Source organism: Rhineura floridana, chromosome 7, assembly GCF_030035675.1.
Source record: "Rhineura floridana isolate rRhiFlo1 chromosome 7, rRhiFlo1.hap2, whole genome shotgun sequence".
NCBI lineage: Eukaryota > Metazoa > Chordata > Lepidosauria > Squamata > Rhineuridae > Rhineura > Rhineura floridana.
The window spans coordinates 146,520,628-146,537,496 of NC_084486.1; the positions used below are offsets into that span (position 1 = coordinate 146,520,628).

General features: G+C 43.5%; 1 protein-coding gene across 3 annotated transcripts in view; it reads left to right on the plus strand.

Annotated features, from left to right (window-relative positions):
• CAPN10 (calpain 10) overlaps positions 1 to 16,869 on the plus strand; it is a 55,864-nt gene that overhangs the window by 17,166 nt on the left and 21,829 nt on the right. For all 3 annotated transcript variants that reach the window (XM_061637506.1, XM_061637505.1, XM_061637508.1), the window contains exons 4-8: positions 9,701 to 9,832; positions 10,656 to 10,852; positions 12,865 to 13,082; positions 13,721 to 13,862; positions 16,120 to 16,286. In XM_061637506.1, coding sequence (XP_061493490.1) covers positions 9,701 to 9,832; positions 10,656 to 10,852; positions 12,865 to 13,082; positions 13,721 to 13,862; positions 16,120 to 16,286 — 856 coding nt within the window. The remainder of the gene's footprint in view (positions 1 to 9,700; positions 9,833 to 10,655; positions 10,853 to 12,864; positions 13,083 to 13,720; positions 13,863 to 16,119; positions 16,287 to 16,869) is intronic.

The window sequence follows — 16,869 nt, forward strand, 5'->3', positions numbered from 1 at the left end:
TGCTTGCAGCTCCAGCTCTTAATGCTAGTGATATTTGTAATTATTGTTTGTATAAGACTGAGGTTGCAATTCTACTCCCACTAATCTGGGATTAAGCCTGAAAAGACATGGATTGTGCTATAATTAATTAACCTAATTAATTAAGCTAGCCTATTTAATTAGGTTATCTTATTTGTGCTCTTTTACGCAATATTGCTTAGCTTAAGCTGTTAAATTAGGTTAGTTTGTTTTGTTTTATGCAACTTTGTATAGACTTTTTTTTGTACATATTCATTGACATTATGATTATTCCTAATTCTGTAGGGAGTCCCGAGGGCGAGGGCACTACCCCCTTCTATTTTTTAAAAAAACAGTCTTGAGGAGATTGGTAGTGGGGAGGGCATATGGTGCATGTGTAGTTCCTGTGCAGGGTGAGAGCCTGTGCAGTGAACTGAATGATAGGAGAAAGTTCCCAGATGCCTTCAGAGTGAGAGTCTGCAACTGGCAGAAGGCTGGCCCTCCCTGAGTGTGAGACAGGGGGGGAGTAGATGTGCCCTGTGTGAAAAGTATTGAGTGGGTCTTACTGTTCCTAATTCTCTCAGAGGTGTACTGGTATAACTGGTTCTGGTAGGTTTTGTTGGTGGGCTCTTGTGTCCATATTATTTATTTATTTATTAAACTTGTAGCCTACCCTTCCACTCTAAAACATCTTAAAAACTGACTTTAAAATATATTAAATATATTAAAATATATTAAAACATATTAAAACAAAAACAAATCTTTAAAAACATCTTCTGCACTGTGAAACTTCTTCATAATTCGTTACACAAAAGGGGTAACTTCTATGAACTCATGTGTACTATTGAAACTTCAAAGCCCCCTCCAAATATTCCTACAAAATAATGTAGAGTTATTTAAAATCCATTAAGAAAGATTACAGACAAAAGACACAACACTGTTTCTAGCCCAATATTGAAAATGGAAATGGAGTGCCTTCAAGTCAATTCCAACTAATGGCGACCCTATGAATAGGGTTTTCATGGTAAGTGGTATTCAGAGGGGTTTACCATTGCCTTCCTCTGAGGCTGAGAGGCAGTGACTGGCCCAAGGTCACCCAGTGAGCTTCATGGCTGTGTGGGGATTCGAACCCTGGTCTCCCAGGTCATAGTCCAACACCTTAACCACTGCATCACACTGGCTCTCAGCCCAATATTAGGTCAGTTTTATCTTTGTTCTGGTTACTTTTAATTCATTTTAAAGGTGTTTTTCTGGTGCATCGATAGGGAAATTTTGTTTTGTTTTTAAATTGTACTGCACAAGCAATAGTGAACGTGTGTAGACTCCAAATCCTTGTTCGGTAATCCTAACAATGTGATCCTATTCATGAATACTCAGAAGTAAGTCCTACTATGTTCAAAGGGCTTCCTTCCAGGAAAGCGTGGTTAGTATTCCAGGCGGCGTGTTTACGTAGAAAAAAATTACCTTCAGTCTTAAATAAATTGATTTAAAGGTGGCCTACTGCTAAAGACAGAATTGTATCCTAAGTTTTAAAAATAACTTTTTTATATGCAAAGAACCTTCAACTCTAGGCATTGTGAAATAGGTTAAGAAGAATACATGTGGCTCAGTCCTACAGAAAGATTCTTGGAACTGAACAGAACTTCCAGTGCTACAATCCTATATTCTCTTACCTGACAGCAAGTCCTATTGAACTTATTGGGACTTACTCCTGAGCAGACATGCATGCCGACAGATGACCTCCACATATACCCCCTTCCTTGCACGCCCTTCCTGGCTGCCGCCACTGTTCTTACCACACGCTCGCCAGGCTGGAGGGAGGAGTTGTGGTGGGTGACAGGCCTTGCAGGAGGCAAAGAAGGGGTAGGAAGGAGAGAGGCTTTTGCTTGCACTTTGCCCACCTCGGAAGAAGAAAGAGGCGGTGGCATTGCCAGCGCTGCTGCTTGGCAGGGTGTATCTTGTTTGAGTGAGTGATGCTCTGAAGCGAAGGGGGCAAGCACTCACTTGTGCCCTGCTAGGCAGCAGCAATAACAGCTGTGTCTCTTCCTTCTCCTTAGGTGTGCAAGCACCTTCCTACTCCTCCTTTCCCACCTTAAAGGCTTGCAGCCCGCCGGCAACTCCTGCAGACCAGTGAGTGTGGCGAACAGCAGCGGCAATCTCCATCAGACACTTCCTGCATAGGCTGAAGGGAAGGGACCCCCCACGACCCGTCTCTCTAAAAACTAGTGGGACGGAGACCCCCCCGGGACAAATACACTAACATTCTAACCACTATACCACACTGGCTCTAGCATTTGTAGAAACTGAGATATGAGACAAAACAGGCAGTCACTATTTTTCCAATTTTTTGGTGAGAAACTAGCCTGCTCCCCCTTTCAGTGTTTACGTCCCCCAGCTTGGAAAAGTTCATGCAGGCACCCAGGTTGCCAGAAGGGCAAAGTTCATTATCAGGGATCCTTTCCCCTTGAGACTGCCAAAAGATCACTAAGGCCAAGGGTAGAAACACACTCCCTGTTCTGCCAGTTCCAGTGCGTCTCCACCTCTGTCTTCTGGAAATGGGGGCACAAGACGCTAGTCAAACTCTGCCTGTTTTTACTGTAAAACCCGTTGGGATCAGCTTGAGTGCATTTTTTTTTAAATCCTCTTCAAAGAGATTTTGCAACTGATCAACCGATCAACCCATTCCCCCTCCAGATGTGGCCAATGGAAACACTTTCTCTGGCAACTAGTGTGTTTACAGCCTAAGTCACTTGAACTAAAATAAGTTTATTTTGTCTGTTTTTTGTAAGTCACTTTGTGAACTTAGGTAGCTGAAAAAAAATCGAATGAATTCTGAGAATCATTTTAAAATGTTGTCAAGGAGTGCTGGTCCCCAAATTCTGGGTCCAGAGCCTTGTTAGTGTAGTAGGTGCCAAATGACCAAGGTATAACCAACTCTGCAAGGTAGAATGCTACCACCACTCCTTAAGTCCGCCCCAGTCTGAGTCAGGAGTACCCCAACATATACACCAGACGTCCCGTAAGATTCAGTGGAACAAGAGATAAAAAGTAGACTCTCTGCTCCTTGACCCACAATGTTACTCAGTAGCAGTTCGACCAATTGATTAGGACTCGATTTAGGATGAAACGCTCATCCAAAAAACCACACTAAATTATAATTATTTAAATCAGCAGCATAAAATAAGAACCCATATACCAGTAATTATTATTTGAATAAAAAGATGTTAAAGAGTACAAAAGTACATATAGAGAACGGTAGAACAAGAAATAAAACAACGAATCTAACTTCTCTAACTAATACAAACCACATGGACCAAATGACACCACAAAACCAACAAGTAGCATAGAGATGTCCACAGGTGCCTGCAATTATTTATTTATTCGGTATATTTGTATGTCGCTTTTCATCGCCAGGTGACCTCAAAGCAGCTTCCATAGCAAGAATAATACATACTATCATAAAAACAATTGAGAACATAATAAGAGTTAAAAAAAACTTCAACAGTATCAATAAATAACATCACAAAATATCACAAAACGGACTCAAATCTCAAATCAGTCTAGTCTGCAAAAGCTAGAGTAAACAAATACAGATAGGACAAGAAAACAAATGTACAGCAGAGCCATGTCTCTGAGAGGAGAAAGTTACATTGAAGATGTGAGACAAGATTTAAGGCATAGAACAAAGGAACCGAATCACTCTTCTAGAAACGGCCTAGCAACAGTGAGCCAGGCCTCTTGGTCCAATCAGAGGGCTAGTTGGCTGGAGCTTTCTAGAACTTGGGTGTATGTGAGCTCTCACTGCAGAGGCATTTCAAATAGATGAACTGGCATCTTATTAGTGGGAAAGAACTTTTTTCACATAGGCCAATTTTGCTACCCAGAAGTCTGAGCAAAGGAACCATTTTGCTGAACCAAAGAAAACTTTTATGGACAAATTTTTATTTATTTCAGAATTTATAAACGGCTCTACCTTCAGATAAAACCTGAGCAGTGGACAGAAAAATGTAAATGGATCCTGACTTATGGCGACCCTATAAATAGGGTTTTCATGGTAAAAGGTATTCAGAGGTGGTTTATCATTGCCTTCCTCTGAGATGAGATATGAAATTGAGGAAGCATCCAAACTAGGAAATGTGGTAGTAATGGATGACTTCAACTACCCGGACATAGACTGGCTGCATATGTGTTCCAGTCACAACAAAGAAGCAAAATTTCTAGATATTCTAAATGACTATGCCCTAGACCAGTTGGTCATGGAACCGACCAGACGGATGGCAACCCTGGACTTAATCCTCAGTGGGGACCGGGACCTGGTGTGAGATGTAAGTGTTGTCGAACCGATTGGGAGCAGCGACCATAGTGCTATTAAATTAAACATACATGTAAATGGCCAATTGCCAAGAAAATCCAACACAGTCACATTTGACTTCAGAAGAGGAAACTTCACAAAAATGAGGGGATTGGCAAAAAGAAAGCTGAAAAACAAAGTCCAGAGGGTCACATCACTCGAAAATGCTTGGAAGTTGTTTAAAAACACTATATTAGAAGCTCAACTGGAGTGCATACCGCAGATCAGAAAAGGTACCACCAGGGCCAAGAAGGTGCCAGCATGGTTAACGAGCAAAGTCAAGGAAGCTCTCAGAGGCAAAAAGTCTTCCTTCAGAAAATGGAAGTCTTGTCCGAATGAAGAAAATAAAAAGGAACACAAACTCTGGCAAAAGAAATGCAAGAAGACAATAAGGGATGCTACAAAAGAATTTGAGGAGCACATTGCTAAGAACATAAAAACCAACAACAAAAAATTCTATAAATACATTCAAAGCAGGAGACCATCTAGGGAGGCGATTGGACCCTTGGATGATAAGGGAGTCAAAGGTGTACTAAAGAACGATAAGGAGATTGCAGAGAAGCTAAATGAATTTTTTGCATCTGTCTTCACAGTGGAAGATATAGGGCAGATCCCTGAACCTGAACTAACATTTGCAGGAACAAATAGTGGTAACGAGAAAGGAAGTTCTAGGCTTAATAGACAATATAAAAACTGACAAATCACCGGGCCCGGATGGCATCAACCTGAGAGTTCTCAAAGAACTCAAATGTGAAATTGCTGATCTGCTAACTAAAATATGTAACTTGCCCCTCAGGTCCTCCTCCATGCCTGAGGAATGGAAAGTGGCAAATGTAACGCCAATCTTCAAAAAGGGATCCAGGGGGGATCCCGGAAATTACAGGCCAGATAGCTTAACTTCTGTCCCTGGAAAACTGGTAGAAAGTATTATTAAAGCTAGCTTAACTAAGCACATAGAAGAACAAGCCTTGCTGAAGCAGAGCCAGCATGGCTTCTGCAAGGGAAAGTCCTGTCTCAGTAACCTATTAGAATTCTTTGAGAGTGTCAACAAGCATACAGATAGAGGTGATAGAATCATAGAATCATAGAGTTGGAAGGGGCCTTGTAGGCCATCGAGTCCAACCCCCTGCTCACAGCAGGAAATCCACAGCTAGAGCATCTCCCGCAGATAGCTGTCCAGCCTCTGCTTGAAGACATCCGGCGAAGGGGATCCCACCACCTCCCTAGGCAGTGGGTTCCATTGCCGAACTGCCCTTACTGTCAAGAAGTTCCTTCTAATGTCCAATCTGAATCTATGCTCCTGCAACTTAAAACCATTAGACCTAGTCCTACCCTCTGGAGCAGCAGAGAACAAATCTGTTCCCTCCTCTATGTGACAGCCCTTCAGGTACTTAAAGAGTGCAATCATGTCACCCCTCAGCCTTCTCTTCACCAGACTGAACATGCCAAGTTCCTTCAACCTTTCCTCATAAGACTTGTTCTCCATACCGGCTATCATCCTTGTCGCCCTCTTCTGAACCCACTCTAACTTGTCTATATCTTTCTTAAAATGAGGTGCCCAAAACTGAATGCAGTATTCTAGATGGGGCCTGACCAATGCAGAATATAGTGGGATTATTACTTCCCTCGACCTGGAAACTATAGCTCTGTTTATGCAGCCCAAAACCGCGTTTGCCTTTTTTGCCGCAGCATCATACTGCTGGGTCATGTTCATAAGAACATAAGAAGAGCCTGCTGGATCAGGCCAGTGGCCCATCTAGTCCAGCATCCTGTTCTCACAGTGGCCAACCAGGTGCCTGGGGGAAGCCCGCAAGCAGGACCCGAGTGCAAGAACACTCTCCTCTGCTGAGGCTTCCGGCAACTGGTTTTCAGAAGCATGCTGCCTCTGACTAGGGTGGCAGAGCACAGCCATCACGGCTAGTAGCCATTGATAGCCCTGTCCTCTATGAATTTGTCTAATCTTCTTTTAAAGCCGTCCAAGCTGGTGGCCATTACTGCATCTTGTGGGAGCAAATTCCATAGTTTAACTATGCGCTGAGTAAAGAAGTACTTCCTTTTGTCTGTCCTGAATCTTCCAACATTCAGCTTCTTTGAATGTCCACGAGTTCTAGTATTATGAGAGAGGGAGAAGAACTTTTCTCTATCCACTTTCTCAATGCCATGCATAATTTTATACACTTCTATCATGTCTCCTCTGACCTGCCTTTTCTCTAAACTAAAAAGCCCCAAATGCTGCAACCTTTCCTCGTAAGGGAGTCGCTCCATCCCCTTGATCATTCTGGTTGCCCTCTTCTGAACCTTTTCCAACTCTATAATATCCTTTTTGAGATGAGGCGACCAGAACTGTACACAGTATTCCAAATGCGGCCGCACCATAGATTTATACAACGGCATTATGATTATGATTATGACATTAAAAGATAAGGCCAGGGCATTCCATGCAAGGGGTTGTCAACCCTGCTTGGATATGGATGTCTGCAGAGGATCCCTAGTCAAGCATTACTAACAGCACAATCTAAACTATATCTACTCAGAAGTAAGTCCTGTTGAGTTCTATGGGGCTTAGTTCCTTAATAAGCATGTTTATAATTGCTGCCTTCAGGAGCATCCATCTGTGCTCCAATCTAACATCTCTGCAACACTAAGCTCCTTTCTTTCTATAATGGCCTGGCCTGAGGGCACGTAAACCCTTCTTGCCAGAAGCAAGGAAGCTAGATTAAATGTTCCCTAAAGGTGTTGAACTGTGACCTGGGAGACCAGGGTTCGAATCCCCACACAGCCATGAAGCTCACTGGGTGACCTTGGGCCAGTCACTGCCTCTCAGACTCAGAGGAAGGCAATAGTAAACCACCTCTGTCTGAATACTGCTTACCATGAAGACCCTATCTGGGACCAACTTGAAGGCAGTCCATTTCCATTTTGCATCACCCTAAGCTTGTGAGAAAGAATGACCTTGTCACTTCAGATGGACCTAGGAACACCCTATTTTAGGTAAGATTTCTATTTTAATCTCCAGAGAATTTGTTTTGAATGGCATGCTCCAAGCAACTGCGGTTGATACAATGTATCATGCTTAATGATGTCACTAGGGCCCACCCTGTGACATCACTAGGGCCCGCCCCATGATGTCACTAGGGCCCGCCCCATGACATCACTAGGGCCCTCCCCGTGACATCACTAGGGCCCACCCCCATTTTCTCAGGTTTTTGGATGGCTCTGACCTGGCAACCCTATGCAGCAGCCTAGCCCAGTCCAGGGCAGGACCTGAGAAGAAGCAAAGAGGTGACTGAGCTGGCTCTCCAAGGCCCAGGAAGCCTAATGAGGCCTTACTAACTTAGCCCAGGCAATGGGGAACTGGAATACTGTGTATGCGTGCATGTCTGGGAGGCATTTCTCCCCTAGTTTGTTTAAAAAAGTGGGAAAATATATCCTTTCAAAATGGTTCCATTTCAGAATGGTTTTGAAGAGTATAATGTGGCTAGAGCTTTAGTTGCAACAGTTTTAGACCTCTACCCGTGCAAAGGATCATTATAAATAATTCACCTTATTAAATTTTTCTCATGCAAATTTATATACTTGCAAAATAGGGTGTGTAAGATTTCCTGGTAGAGCCATGAGAAGCTTCTTGGAGGAAAGGTAAGATATATGGTATATATATAATGACCGTCCTTTGTAAAACAGCGTTTGGAGTGACAAGGATGAGACCCTGGATTGGTGGTAGGTGGCTGCGCAGTCTGCGCAAATTAGGAAGTTGGCGAAATGCTATAACAGGAGGCCTGCTGATGGCTCTGGTAAGATGTTCAGAGTTTGCCAGCAATGGGTAGCTCTCCTTGATTGCTCGGTGATAGTTAGGAGATGCTGGATGGAAATCTACCACAAATGGAATCCGTTGCTCTCTGCTCTTTGACACCTCAGTATGATGGAGGAGGTTTTCTCTGGACAGAATGGAGGCTTGGTGGATGTTGCAATTCATAATATGTGGAGAATATCCTCTTCGAAGAAGGTGTTCTTCAAGTTCACTGATCCTTCTCTGGTATTTATCTTCAGTGTTGCAAATAAGTTTGATTCTCAGAGCTAAGCTATACACAATGTTCTTCTTTATATGCCTAGGATGGCAGGATTTCCAGTTTAAATAGGTGTGGGCATCAGTGGGTTTGCTGTAGAGATCAGTGGCTATTTTGTTGTTTTCAATGTTAAGAAGGACATCCAGAAAAGGAATGTGCGGATTGTCATTTGTGCTATTAAATGTAAACTTAATAGAGGGATGGATAGAGTTGATGTAATTTTTAAATTGTTCCAAACTCTCTTTACCATTCGTCCAGACCATAAAGATGTCGTCAATGTATCGCCACCATATAAGTGGTTTGTTGATGGCCTTTTTGAGGATCTCCTGTTCCAGTTTACCCATAAAGAGATTTGCATATGATGGAACATATATATATGTTCATCTCCCACATTACTAAAATAATAATACATGAACATTTGAAAAACACTGGGAATGCTATTCTGGACAATGGAGGTTCGTGGTGGATAGGGCAAGCTGGGGATATGTCGGTGACGTTACGAATGCCAGCCAATAGGTGCCCGTCATAACTAGCTTTTTCCCCAACTGGTAGAAGCTTAAAGAATCACCTTGTCTTCCCAGAGCTTGCTTTTACGTGCTTAAACAAAACATCTTCCCCCTCTGTGCACAGTATTTGAGGGTTGATTTCTGACCCATGACAGCAGCTGCCTTTGATGATAGACTCATGCGTTGCACAGTTGTCTCTTGCTTACTTGGAGGAAAATATGCTCCTTGATCGCCCAAACATCCCAAATTACTCACATGTTTTGACTGATTCCATAAATTATCAAAATCGGTAGTAGTGAATTGTGTGGAGAGTGCTAGTTTAGTTGTATGTAACCTCACCCATTCTGCAGCCTGGATGAACAAGTTATGAAGCACAGAAGGTGCAATAAAGCCAACCTTGTTCTCTAAAACCATTTGAAACAGAGTATCAGGGTTGCTGTTTGATCCTGTAATACTTTTGCCTTTTAAAAATGTAATGGTAAACTTGTAGTGTTTGTTTGTTTTTTCTCATGCACTAGGCAAAAACATTTCTCCCAGGCATTTGGTTCTTATGTTTGGAAGGCTTTTGGAGGGCTTCTCTTGTGCAGCCTTCCTAAGGAGGGTTGTTCCCCTGCCTTATATTCTGTTTCGTTTTTAATTTTTTTAATCTTTTATTTATATTTTGTAGTTTAATTTTGTTTTAACTGTAAGTCACTTTGAGTGCCCATATGTGTGTAGAAAAATGACCAACAAATTAAATAAATAAATAAATAAATATTATGCTGTTTTTTGTTCCCCACCAGGAGATTTGTTCTACACCTCGATTATTTTCAGACAATCAATATGAGTGGCAAGTCAAGCAAGGGATGCTGGGAGACTGCTGGTTCTTGTGTGCGTGTGCTGCTTTGCAGAAGAGTAAATACTTGTTGGCCAAGGTACAGGAAAACGCTATGCTCTTCATTATGTCAGGATTGGGTCAATGTTGTATAGTCTGGTGCCCTCCAGAACAGTGGTGGCTGCATGATAATGGGGCAGTGGAATCCACACTGTGCTTTAGGCCAAACTTCCAAGGAGTTGTCCAGGTCTATTAACTTCAGTGGGTCTACTCTGAGTAGGACTGGCATTGAATGCCCCCCAAAGTCGTTTTTTTTTCCAATTAATTTTTATTCTAATTTTCAAAACCAAAATAATACAAAAAGAAAACAACACAAATCAATAACTAATACAATACAAAAAAAATACATATATATAAAAATATTGACTTCCGATTTGTCATAGTTCAGCTATAAATCTATAATATATAACAAACCTATCTCTTAATAGATTATAAAATCACCTTCCTCCAGCGGTTATCTTAGTTGGTTTCAAATCTCATTAACATCATATCATTTTAATATTCCACAAAAAGTCAAAGAGAAGTTTCCAATCCTTGAGATATATATCAATCAATTTTTTTTCTAAATAAACATGCCAATTAATCTTAAAGTCGGTTTTGAAGGGTAGGGGAGAGGTGCGGTGCTCAGTAAGTTACCAAAACACCATCCTGTTCAGTGTGAGATTTCATCAGGTGTGCATATGCTTTTAAGGTTTCTCTGTAGCCATAAGGGCTCAAATCTTGTTATATATTTTAAAAGGCAGGAAAGCAAGAACCGTCTCCGGGTTCTACACGCTCAGGTCTACAGATGTGAAATATAAAAGCCTTTGCCTGCACCTGCTTCCCTCTGTGTGTGCTCACTTGCTATCGTTCCGTTCTTACAGGTGATACCTCCAGATCAACCCAGCTGGAGAGATGAGAAATACAGAGGCTGTTTCACTTGTCGTGTGTGGCTGTTTGGACACTGGGTGGAGGTCACCATAGATGATCGCCTGCCTTGCCTTGGGGGCAAACTCTGTTTCTCACAGTGCCAGACTGAAGATGTGTTTTGGCTCCCGCTGCTGGAAAAGGCCTATGCCAAGTGGGTGAAGGGCATGCCTGCAAACAACTACAAATTGTGTGTTAGGCTGCACAGATGTACATAGCAGTTTTAAAACAAGGATTGGTGTGCTGCCCAGTTAACTGTTTTTGAGTCCTTATGTAGCCTTGGGGGCTCACAAAGATTGAGCATTCCTTTTGTGTGTGTGGGGGCGGTATCCAGTGTCCTTGTTCTGTTGACACAAGGATTTACTTTCCCCCTGCACAAGCTGTGCTCCCTCTCCAAATCTGCTTCGGAATAAATTTAGGGGGCATGTGGGGGTAGAGTTCTATTGCGCAAGTGTAAATCCTTTCCCTAACAGAACAAGAGACGTAGCGCTGCTTTGGATGCAAGCCCTCATAACCAACCTGAAGGGGCACAAACACTTGAAAGTGGGGAATTTTGACACTGGACATCAAGTGGGGGATTTCCTGAGACTTCCCTAAGGGTGAGAAGCCTATCTGTTAGGACTGATGATCTGGCCATTATGTTACCTTGCTCCTCTTTGGTCAGAGTTGAATAAGAGGCCAAAAGTCGGCCCCATAGGAGCTCAAACTGCTTGTTAACGTCTGGGCCAGAAACAGGCATAGGAGCCCCAGGAACAGGCAACAACCCTTGCTCTGAATTAGCTGCTACTCTGTCCTCCCAGTTAAAGAGATCAAGATAAATGATGTACAGTTTTAAAGCAAGAGAACACAAACATTGGGTTATGAAACTGGCTTGTAACACTAACCAGAGTTTGTGAGGAATCACAACCCCTGGTTCACACACAACAATGAGCCAAGATTAGGAGAACCTGAAAGTAAATGCTAGCCTAGTCCCTCTTCCAGATGCATGGGAGAAAGAGAAAAGGTGGAGAGCATGTGATCCCAAGGCTTCACTCGCTCATTCCTGTTTGTGCATGTAGTGTTAAACCAGGGAAGAGGAACTTGGGGCCCTCTAGATGCTGTTGGACTCCAACTTCTGTCAGCCCCAGCCAGCATAGCCAATGGTCAGGAGTGATGGGAGATGTAGTCCAGCAACATCTGGAGGATTGCAGGTTCCCCATGCCTGTGCTAAACCATGATAATAGTGTTACATGCAAATGTGACCTTTCCAATCCTGCTTTTCTTTCCAGAATTGTCCTTAATTCTGCCTAGTCTGGACTGTGAACTTGTGGAAATAATTACCTATTTAGATTTTTCTAAACAACAAAAAAAAATTTGAGTAGGATTCTAGATTCCTTCCAAATACTGTGCACAGTTTTTTCTTTAAAACAAACTTATGAATGGCATACAGTTTTCTGTTCATTTGCTACTGGGCTAAGTTCCAGGTGCTGTTTTTGATGTATAAAGTCCTGTACAGCTTGGGACCAGGATACCTAAATGATAATCTCACCCCTTATATACCCAGTCAATTACGGTGCTGTGTAGGAGAAGGGCTCATGCAGATACCATCTCATCTGGAGGTCTATTCTGCACAACATAGGAGTCCTGTTCCACACAACCTTAAGTTATACGACACCTAGCCTTTGCAATTCACTCCCCTTAATTATTAGACAGGCGCCGTTTCTGTTGTCTTTTTGGCACCTACTTTCCTCTTTCAACAAGCCTTTTAAGTAGAGACCTTTATTCCAGTCTGCATCTGTATTGGGATTGTTTTTCAGATGTTTTAAAGATGTTTTTATTGTTTGCCACCCTGTGCTCCTTTTGGGAGAAGGGCGGTATATAAATTTAATAATAATAACAATATCATTATTATTATTTCATATGCTGGTGGCTAATGTCTCAGTTGCTGATGATCAGGCCAGCCTTGCAAAATAAGTCCAAAAATCTCTCGCCATCAAAAATATTTATTAGGCTAGGCTACCCTGATAATCAGTAACTCAGATACATTAGCCATCAGCTATTGTACTGGCAGGTTTTCCAAAGAGCGACAGGGACATTCTTATAATTTACACCAATATAAGCTTTCCTTTGAAGTACTGGTATGATATCCCGATATATATGTATCTATTTTTGTCTATATGTTTCTAGGGTGCATGGCTCTTATGAACAGCTCTGGGCAGGCCAGGTTGCTGATGCTCTTGTGGATCTGACTGGAGGCCTAGCGGAGAGGTGGTCTCTGAAAGATCTGGGTCGGAGCACAGAGAGGGAGAGGGCAGGCAAGGTTTTGGAGAAGGCAGTATTTAGGAGACTGATGAACTTGAAAGAGAAGTGCGTTATGAGCTGCTCAGTCTTCAGCTCACGGCAAGGTAAGTGAAGAAATCTGCAAAGCCATTTCGCTCTCGCAATTTAGCTGGGTGAGAAGCCTCTGGATGGTCTTGTACATGGACAGAGCTGCTCATATCCAAACCTTCTCCTGCCCTTCTGTTGGAGAACTGTCTCCCCAGTCCGTCCCTGACTTGAAGCATTCAGCTCAGCTTTCACTGAAATGGTCACATATTTAGGCCATTTGATTTGATTTGATTGATTCTCTGTAGCCCACCTATTCCCCCGCCTATTATTATTTTAATTCCCGTATCCCATCTTTCCTTACACAGAGCTCAACGCAGCTAACCATATCTACAAAAATAACATCAAAAACCATACTCTAAAATACAGTAGAATAATCAAAGACATAAAACCATCAGTGATACAGTTATGCTGGTATAGTCTCTCTGGCTGTGCTCTGAAGGCTTGCACAAATGAATAGGTCTATAACTGATGGCTGAACAAAAATAGTATGACGGAACAGCCAAATCTGTAGGGGGGGGGTCCATAAACTGAGCTGCCACTGAGAAGGCGTAGGTGTGCATGTGTGTGTGTGAGAGAGATTTCTTTCCTTTCCCTGGGGCCGAATTGAATGTTGGATAATTTTGTAAATGGCTGCTTGCCTTTTCTGCATGCCCAGGTACCAGCGAACTGGGGGAGTTTCATGCCTTCATTGTTGTCGACATGCAGGACCTCTCTAAGGTGTCCCGGAAGGAGATCATCCTGCTGAGGATACGCAACCCCTGGGGAAGACGTTGCTGGAGAGGGCCCTGGAGGGAGGGGTGAGTGGCCTGTGTTTCAGTGGGCAGCTTCTGAGCGATGATGCGCATGTGCCGTGCATTTGGGAGAATCCCTGTGTGGCTGCTGGTGGTGCCATTTGTGGAGTACCAACTGCAGCTCCTTCAGGTCTGTCATAAAAGTAGGAAGCAAATTGCTTATTTTAGTGAAAGAGACTTCAATATAGTGGCAGTGAAGGCAGAATTTTTACAGTCCAGTTCCCTTCTTTAAAGAACTATATAAAGAGATTATAAGCAGTGATGCTGAATGCTGGAAGGTTCAGGACAGACATAAGAAAGTCCTTCTTCACTCCAACAAGAGGCTACCAATATGGATGGCTTTAACAGAGGATTAGACAGATTCATGGAAGATGATAAGGCTATCGGTGACAACTCGATGGCTCGGCTCTGTCTCCACTGGCTGAGTCAGTCTGCTTCGGAATACCAGTTGCTGGAAGCCACAGGAGGGGAGAGTGCTGCTGTTGCGCCCAGGTCTTTCTTGCAGGCTTCCTGTTTGGGCATCTGGACTATGATGGGCCCCCTGTGGCCTAACCCAGCTGGCTCTTCTTAGATATTTATACCCACCAAATAGTGGTCGGTGCATATGGAACAGCTGTGCTGTGCTGATTATGACTGGCCTCTGTGCCCACATGCATTCTTGCCCTTTTGCTTCGACACCTGTTAAGTATGGCAACTTTTGCCCCCTTTCAGATAGTCCAAACTAGATGTTTATAAGGGGTCTCTTGCGGTAGGATGGCCAGGTGGAAAAAAGGAGAGGGCTCCTGCACCTTTAATAGTTGTGGAGAAGATGGAATTTTGGCTGGTGTAGATTGCCTTCTACGCATCTATTAAAATGCTGGAGCCCTGTCCTCTTTTTTTTCCACTTGGCCAACCTACTTGAAGCCCAGCGTTGTCGTCATGCAACATCCTCATGCATGATTAACACTCTGGCAGGGCCCTCTGCTGTGCTAATGCCTGCCCTGGCTACTCTGTGCTGCGTGGCTTGGAGGTGCCATTTGAAAATTTCCTTCCACAGTACCCCTGACATCAGGGCCGGCCCTAGGCATGCCGGGGCCCTTGGGCACCAGCCTGCCCCAGGCCTTGGCACTACCCTTCTGCGATCCCAAGCTGCCCGCCATTCCCCTGCTCTACTTACTTTTCTCTGTGCTGTTTTTTCGGCAGTGCACACTGCACGCGCAGATTTGCCATCAATCAAGATGGCAGCCGAGGCTTCCCTAAAGGGCTGAAGCCTCTGCCACCATCTTGGTTGATGGCATGCATGCATGCTACACGCGCAAAAACCAGCAGAGAGAAAGGTAGGTGAAGCGGGGGAATGGCTGGCAGCTCTGAAGCTCCTGCCGTGGATTGTGGAAGGGGAGTGCAGGGGCCCCTGTAGCCCCAGGGGCCCTCGGCCAGTGCCCCACCTGGCCGCCCTTTAGTACCGGCCCTGCCTGACATCACTCTGGGGCATTGTGGGAAATTAAAATGGCAGCCTCTGTATTAATTCCCCACAATGTCCCAGAGCTGTTGTTACAGGGCTGCAGCGCTGGAGAGGGGGAATATTTATTTATTTTATTTTATTTATTTTATTACATTTTTAGACCGCCCTATAGCAATAAGCTCCCAGGGCGGTGTACAGCATAATAAAACAGGTTAAAATACAAGTGGATGTAAATACAATACACAATAAAACATAATTAAAAATTTTCAATTTTAAATTCAAATTTTAAAATTTTTAAAATGCCTGGGCGAAGAGGTAGGTCTTTACCTGGCGCCGAAAAGATAACAAAGAAGGCGCCAGGCGTATCTCATCAGGGAGGGCGTTCCATAGTTCGGGGGCCACCACTGAGAAGGCCCTAGCTCTAGTTATCGTTCTCCGTGCCTCCCTATGCGTTGGGACATGGAGAAGGGCCTTCGACGTCGAGCGCAGCGACCGGGTAGGTACATAGCGGGAGAGGTGTTCCGCCAGGTATTGCGGTCCAATGCCGTTAAGGGCTTTATAGGTAAGAACCAACACTTTGAATCTGGCCCGGAAACATATTGGTAGCCAGTGCAGCTGGGCCAGGACAGGTGTTATATGATCAATTTTTTTTGTCCCAGTAAGAACTCTGGCCGCAGCATTCTGCACCAGCTGAAGAATATCTATCTATTGTTTTTGTTTTTTGATAAATTGCAATGTAGATGGATGGCATTGTGTGTATAATATTAATAATAAACAACCAGCCAACATCCAGCTTGATTTTTGTTGCTATTTGTTCTTCAGCGGTCCAGGGTGGAGCCAACTGGATCCGGTGGTGGCGGCAGAACTATTGTCCCAGATACAGGAAGGAGAATTTTGGGTTGAAGAGGAGGAATTTTTTGCAGAATTTGATGAGATCATAACCGGGTACCCGATTACTGAAGAAGGACAGCTTCAGAGCCTTTACACTGGTATGGCGCAGCCCAAGCAATGGTCCCCTGTCCCCTGCCCCCACAAGGCTATCACGGACCTGCTTTAGCTGTAATAGTTTTTCTTTGACTTTCCATCTCCCCCATACTTCTGCCTCGCTACCCTACTTGCAGGAATCCAGAAAAGCTTCAATACTCCTGAGCAGCCAGTAACTCTTGATCTTTTCTTTTCCAAAACCCTCATATAATCCATTATTATTATTACTACTATTATTATTATTTAATTAAATGTATATCCCACCCTTCCCCCCAATAGGAACCCAGGGTAGCAAACAAAAACACTCTGAAACATCTTAAAACAGACTTTAAAATATATTAAAACCAAAACATCTTTAAAAACATCTTTTTTAAAAAAAGCTTTAAAAACATCTTAAAAAGCAATTCCAACACAGACGGCAGACTGGGATAAGATCTCTACCTAAAAGGCTTGTTGAAAGAGGAAGGCCTTCAGTAAGCACCAAAAAGATAACAGAGATGGTGTCTGTCTAATATTTAAGGGGAAGGAATTCCAAAGAGTAGGTGCCACCACACTAAGGGCCCAATTCCTATGTTGTGCGGAACGGAG